This window comes from Cebus imitator, unplaced genomic scaffold, assembly GCF_001604975.1.
Source record: "Cebus imitator isolate Cc_AM_T3 unplaced genomic scaffold, Cebus_imitator-1.0 Scaffold47, whole genome shotgun sequence".
NCBI lineage: Eukaryota > Metazoa > Chordata > Mammalia > Primates > Cebidae > Cebus > Cebus imitator.
This window is the reverse complement of record NW_016107362.1, coordinates 362,544-369,875: the sequence shown is the minus strand read 5'-3', so window position 1 is coordinate 369,875 and position 7,332 is coordinate 362,544. Positions and strand designations below refer to the sequence as shown.

Here is a 7,332-nt window from a genome sequence, read left to right as displayed (position 1 = left end):
AAAAAAGAAAAAGAGACCATAACTTAATTTCAGTGGAGAAATTCTGTTAAAAAGTAATTTCTATATTGTCAGTTTCACGGTTATTTTTAATTCATAAATTTGTTTCCTCTCTTTCTTTTAGCTAGTCTCTGATGAAAAGCAATTACAGCAAATAAAGCTGTGTTAGAATTCAAATGAAATTCAGTTTAACATCAGAAGCTTTCTGGCCTTTTGGCTTAAATGATGTCATTTAAGCCATGTGGTTTGGCCATTGTTGAAGTCTAGGACACAGCCTGTTCCGACCTTGTCATAATACCACCACCAGTGGGTGCCAATTTCCCTGGTTTTGCTTAAGAAACATTATCCTTTCCGGTGAAAATTCCAGAATCATGCATTTCTTTACCTGAGAGATGGCAGTGTTGTGTACTCACCAGCAGAGGGCGGCTTAGTCTTCAGAAAAGAAATGAACATGAAAGTTTCAACCCTCTGACATGTGGGTTCAGCTTTTTTTTTTTTCTTTGTTCAGTATACTCTCTTATTTCTGCTTTTTTCCCTTTCTCTTCTACTTTTTCACTTCAGAATTCTGGTCTCTCAGTGCGTAAACTGAAGTAATTTCTTCAATTCTACTTTTCTCTGCCCCAGGCTTAAGACAGAGCTAGGGAGCCCAGTGAAGCCTTTTCTTTCATAAATTAACAGTTAGGCATTTGTGCATAAATGCTACCTGTGAACTAGGTGTTTTAAAATAATTTGCAGAATGTACTTCTCTGGTCTTTCAGGTTACTTGTATAACTATGTACTTGGTTGAACTTGTAATTCTTACTGACAACAGTCCTGCTGTTTTCCAGTAAAGTTCGTGATCCTCGGGCCAATTTTGACCAGTCCCTGCGTGTACTGAAACATGCCAAGAAGGTTCAGCCTGATGTTATTTCTAAAACATCTATAATGTTGGGTTTAGGCGAGAATGATGAGCAAGTATATGCAACAATGAAAGGTAAAGAAATTGAAAAATGAAAAAAATCTTTCCCATGTAATTTGAGTAATAGCAGGAACCCACTCACTTCCAAGGCCCTTCTAAGAACAAAAAGTATATGGTTATAAACGGCAGCATAAAAAGGAAACAAACTTTCACATGTATCCCCAAATCTAGAAAAAAAAAAAAGGACAGGAAATAGATTTTCTTAGAATTTCATGGAGTGATACACATGAAGCTCAGGATGCAATATTTGTATCCCATTTTATTCCCCATCCTTGCAGCCACTGAAAGCATGATTTCATTCACTTTTCTCATTCTATTATTGGACACTTTTGGAGAGCCAGCCAGGTACCAGGAACTGCCAATTCATAGATGAATGAAACCAATCCAGGCCTCTGAGAAACAGCTTACTTATAACGTTGTCACGTAACATGCTGTGCTTTGGACTTTGCTGAACCTTAGTCCCATAAATCCATTTGCTTTGTGATTCTTAGGCTTCTTAAACTTTGAAATTTAAAAGTTTTAATTTTAGCTGAGGATCCTTGGACTACTTGTAGTTATTTAGGGGTTCAAAGAGTAGTAAATACATATAGTAATTAAGAGCTGCTGTTTACCACATTGCATACAGTTTGTTATTAGAAAGATTCTGATGTTACAGTTTAAGTCACAGCCCCCATAGCATATCTTGTGCATTGAATAAAAGCCTAATGCAACATATTTGGTCTATAATATACGTGTATTTGGGTTTTTGCACATACCAGTTCCCTTACCTTTTCTGCCTAACAGACTCCTACTCTAAAGCACCCTCCACTACTATTTTAGCATTTATTCCATAGTATTAGAGGTATTTATCCTTGTATCTATCAGCCCCACATGACTGTCTTAATTATTATTATTTTCAGTCCTTACCCCCTTACCTGGCACATAATACTTTTGAATGAATACATGTTGTCTTATTCCCCAGCATGTGGATTACGGACTGGCATAAAGTTCACACAGTTTTTAAATATTCCTCAGGAAAATTATGCTTAGATCTGCAATTAAAGTATTTGCTACTATAATTTGTGCTTTTCTTCCTACAGCACTTCGTGAGGCAGATGTAGACTGCTTGACTTTAGGACAATATATGCAGCCAACAAGGCGTCACCTTAAGGTACACGTATCTTCATTTGCCGAATATTTCTTGTTAATCTGAATTAAATCTTCTCTGTCCACAAGTAAAATTAAGAAAATGCTGGATTTTCAGTATAATACTCCATGTATAGTTGTCCCTTGAACAATGCAGGGGTTAGGGATGCCAAACCCCTGCACAATCAAAAATCCAAATTTTTTTTTTTTTAGACATGGAGCCTCGCTCTGTCGCCTAGGCTGGAGTGCAGTGGTGCAATCTCAGCTCACTGCAACCTCCGCCTCCCGGTTCAAGTGATTCTCATGCCTCAGCCTCTGAGTACCTGGGATTACAGGTGCCTACCACCATGCCTGGCTAATTTTTTGTATTTTTAGTAGAGACAGGATTTCGCCATGTTGCCTAGGCTGGTCTCGAACTGCTGAGATCAGGCAGTCCGCCTGCCTCAGTCTCCCAAAGTGCTAGGATTACAGGTGTGAGCCACTGTGCCCAGCCCATTGTATAGCTTTTGACTCCCCAAAAAACATAACTACCAATAGCCTCCTGTTGATCAGAATATTACATGTATTTTATATATGTGTACATATATATGTATATACACACTTATTCTTAAAGTGAGCTAGAGAAAATAAAATGTTTTTTTTAAGAAAATCATAAGAGAAAATATATTTACTAGTCATTAAGTGGAAGTGGACCATCATAAAGGTCTTCATCCTCATCATCTTCATGTGGATCAGATGGATGGAGGCTGAGGAGGAGGGGGAAGAGGAATAGTTGGTCTTGCTGTCTCAGCAGTGGCAGAAATGGAAGAAAATCCTTGTAAAAGTGGGCCCATGCAGTTTAAACCCATGTTGTTCAAGGGTCAACTGAATGCTTACAAGTGCCAGTTTCCATTTTATTATCTCATAAATCAGCTACACTGGCACATATTTGCTGCCTCCCCCATTCTCTCCACAAATTTTACAACTCAAGTAAACTTAGAATTTAAAAGTTGGGAAATTGCCCTCATTTACACTTGATTATTGTGTAACTTGCTTTAGTTATGTTAGAGCCAGAGGTGAAGTAAGAATAAGAAACCATTCTTTCTATCATGGACATTTATCCGTTCACTCAAGAAACCTGGGTTGAGTGGTGACCATGTGCCAGTCACAGTGCTAAGCGGAAGATACCAGTTGAGTAAGACAGCCTTGTCCTCAAGCATCGGATAGGCCTGAGTAATTCTTGAATTTACCTGTTAATCAATGACGGAAAAATGTAGATAAATAATCTCTATAGATAATCTCTTCTTTCTCTGTTCTTTGGCATAGCCAGTGTAGCACAAAATTGATGTTTCCCTGCCTCTGTAATTCCCTGTATTTACATCCAATAGAGTGGCCAATAAGTAACCAGTAAACACATAGAGAGGAGGGAGAGGACGAAAACCTGGGGATGGGGGCAAAATAAATTATGCAGTGAAAAGCATTATGCATACTTGGGTATAGACTTCCTGCAGAATCAAAGAGGAATTCTAAAATCTGATTGAAGTAATTATTTAAATCTAGGTTGAAGAATATGTTACTCCTGAAAAATTCAAATACTGGGAAAAAGTAGGAAATGAACTTGGATTTCATTATACCGCAAGTGGCCCTTTGGTGCGTTCCTCATATAAAGCAGGTAAGTTAGATTGCGGGGTGTTGTTTTATTTAGGCCACTAACTTTCTACAAGGAGTGCTACCACAAATCACCAAAACTCTTGACAAATTCTAATAGCTTTGGTAGTCTTGGTAGGGGGCTAGGGTTTTTTCTGGAACAACCTTAGGAGCTTTGTTCCATGGGGATCATATTTAGGAAAGGTTTCTCTTAATTCTTTGTTTCTTAAACAAATTCAGCTCCCTGCTTTATAACTCAGCTACTATAGTAAAAGCAGAAACAATTAGTTCATTAATTTATTCTATGTGTGGATTTCTTTAGCAGATTATTCAGAGATGATAGAGCATGTCAAGCATCTAATAGGGTTTTCTGAGAAATACATACTCATTTGAAAAGGATGCCAACTGCATCTCCAGACTCCCAAATTCAATCAGTTTAAGCACTGAAAAGTATCTATTTGATGGCATTGCTTGCATCATTAAATTTCTTTGTATTATTTCCCCAGAGGCAACTGAAAAATGTCCATCAGATTATTTTTCTCCATAGAAACGTTTAGTGGTTTTACTAGCTACATGTAGTGCAATTTTTTTTTTTACCTTTGGAATTTCAGCTCCCCCCCGCCTTTTTTTTTTTTAAGACGGAGTTTTGCTCTTGTCATCCAGGCTGAGTGCAGTGGTATGATCTCAGCTTACTGCAACCTCCGCCTCCTGGTTTCAAGCAATTCTCCTGCCTCAGCCTCCTGAGTAGCTGGGATTATAGGTGTCTGCCACCATGCCTGGCTAATTTTTGTATTTTTAATAGAGACGGGGTTTCACCATGTTGGCCTGGCTGGTCTTGAACTCCTGACCTCATGATACGCCCATTTCAGCCTCCCAAAATTCTGGGATTACAGGCGTGGCCTTCAGCTCTTATTTTAATCAATAGTTTGAATTGATTTATGAAAATAAAATCATTTTCCAAGGGATAAAAAGTCATGTGATAATGATTGTCAGAGGATCCATAAAAACATATCTGAAGACTGAATTTAATCTGGAAAGTGTTTATGATGTCCCTGTCAGTTGGACTTAACAATTATAATTATTAAGAATAAATAGGCCAGGCAAGGTGGTTCATGCCTATAATCCCAGCACTTTGGAAGGCCACGGCCAGAGGATTACTTGAGCCTAGGAGCTGAAGGCTACAGTGAGCTATCATTGTGTCACTACAACTCCAGCCTGGGTGACAGAGCAAGACACTGTCTTAAGGGCCGGGCATGTGGCTCACGCCTATAATCCCAGCACTTTGGGAGGCCGAGGCGGGTGGATCACTAGGTCAAGAGATCGAGACCATCCTGGTCAATATGCTGAAACCCCGTCTCTACTAAAAATACAAAAACTAGCTGGGCATGTTGGCGCAGCCTGTAGTCCCAGCTACTCAGGAGGCTGAGGTAGGAGAATTGCTTGAACCCAGGAGGCAGAGATTGCGGTGAGCCGAGATCATGCCAATGCACTCCAGCCTGGGTAACAAGAGCGAAACTCCATCTCAAAAAAAAAAAAAAAAAACCGACACCGTCTCAAAATAAAAATCAAATGGGCTGGGTGCAGTGACTCACGCCTGTAATCCCAGCACTTTAGGAGCCCAAGGCGGGTGGATCACAAGGTCAGGAGTTCAAGATTAGCCTGACCAACATGGAGAAACCCTGTCTTTACTGAAAATACAAAAATTAGCCAGGCATGATGGCGTGCACCTGTAATTCCAGCTACAAAGGAGGCTGAGGCAGGAGAATTGCTTGAATGCAGGAGGCAGAGGTAGCAGTGAGCCAAGATCTCTCCATTGCATTCCAGCCTGGCAACAAGAGCAAAACTCTGTCTCAAAAAAAATAAAATGAAAAAAAGAAACAGCTGGGCCAGCTGTGGTGGTGTGTGCCTATAGTCCCACCTTCTTGGGAAACTGAGGCAGAAGGATCGCCTGGACCCAGGAGTTCAAATCTGGCCTGAGCAACATAGTGAGAACTCATCTCTTTAAAAGTAAAATAGGTATTTTAAAAATATGTATCTAAAGTGATGATGTTTTAAATGATTGCTTCATATGTTGGGGTCTGAATCTTAAATATGTTTAAATTAGACAAATTCTATTTGAAAAAATTAATGCTCCAGTATTAGTAATATTCAGTATGTTCTTATAAAGACATTTAAGGCTGGGTGCAGTGGCTCATGCTTGTAATCCTAGCACTTTGGGAGGCCAAGGCAGGTGGATCACTTAAGCCCAGGAGTACAAGACCAGCCTGGGCAACATGGCAAAACCCTTTCTTTACAAAAATACAAAAATTAGCCAGGTGGCTGCTTTGATGAATGGTGGTGGGTGCCTTTAGTCCTAGCTACTCAGAAGGCTGAGGTAGGAGGATCACCTGATCCAAGGAGGTTGAGGTTGCAGTGAGCTGTGATCATGCCACTGCACTTCAGCCTGGGTGACAGAATGAGACCCTGTCTCAAAAATAAATAAAGTAAAAACAGTAATTTAAAACATTTTAATGAACTAATAGCTTATTGTAGTTTGAAACCCAATAATTTGACTCAGCACTGACTAGACAGGGTGTGGGGACTTTGAAAACTAATAATTGTAAGTGATTTAGTCTTCAGGCAGCACTGCTGGCAGGCTAAGTACATATGAAGGATAGAACCACTATCAGCTTCTAGAAAGATTAGAGTAATATCCTTTGAAAGGAGTTTTTATATTCTTTTTTAAAAGAAAAAATTCTAACATATAAAAAGAAGTAAATTATGAACTTTTTGATGCTTTTTAAATTACCAGGAAAAGATCAAATTCTGGTACATGATGAGCATTAGACTCAAATGATGGATTAGGGTCTGGTAAAGTTGGTGCTACTCCTACGACATTTGGAGGAGGTATGGAGCAGCATGATTACTTGGCTGGGTTATGAGCCTTGAGATTTGCGGAGATTATGTGTAGACATGCTCATCACAGTTCTCCTCATATGTAAGATGGCAAAGAGTAGTTAATCAGACTCCTCACAAAATCAGGCCTCTAGTGCTGTGCTCTACCAATAAGCATTGAGCCATGCCATAAGAGTGATAGACTAAATGGAACACTAATGGCCAAAAAAGAGAATGTGCCCTCTAAGCTGCTAACTTATTGCGTAGGCACAACTCGGGCGGTGGGGAGAAAGCCCATTACAGATGAAGAGCTCTTGCTTCCCTCCAGGGGAATAAGCTAAAGAGATTCCATCAGATGAGTGTGCTCAACTGCAACAAGGTCTGTTTTATAAACATCAGATCCAGCCTAATAATGTAGCAAAATTGCTCTCGGAAATGAATTTTGCCAACAGCAATATTTTGACAGTGATGAGGAATAGATAGTGCACATAAAATGGAATAAATGTGCAGACCCATAGATACAGTAGGGTCACCGTTTGTAATATTGGGTTACTAGAAAGAATAATAGAAGAGACTGTAGTCATTATTACTGGGGAGAAGGACCAAGGATATTTAGGTTAGAAAAATATTGCCATTGGCCGGGCGCGGTGGCTCAAGCCTGTAATCCCAGCACTTTGGGAGGCCGAGGCGGGTGGATCACGAGGTCAAGAGATCGAGACCATCCTGGTCAACATGGTGAAACCCCGTCTCTA

The 7,332-nt window shown here is 39.9% G+C and overlaps 1 protein-coding gene across 2 annotated transcripts in view; it reads left to right on the top strand.

The window, feature by feature from the left end:
* The window catches only part of LIAS (lipoic acid synthetase), a 19,883-nt gene that overhangs the window by 11,691 nt on the left and 860 nt on the right, over positions 1-7,332 (top strand). For both annotated transcript variants that reach the window (XM_037738000.1, XM_017527257.2), the window contains 3 exons: positions 825-970; positions 2,035-2,105; positions 3,620-3,731. In XM_037738000.1, coding sequence (XP_037593928.1) covers positions 825-970; positions 2,035-2,105; positions 3,620-3,731 — 329 coding nt within the window. The remainder of the gene's footprint in view (positions 1-824; positions 971-2,034; positions 2,106-3,619; positions 3,732-7,332) is intronic.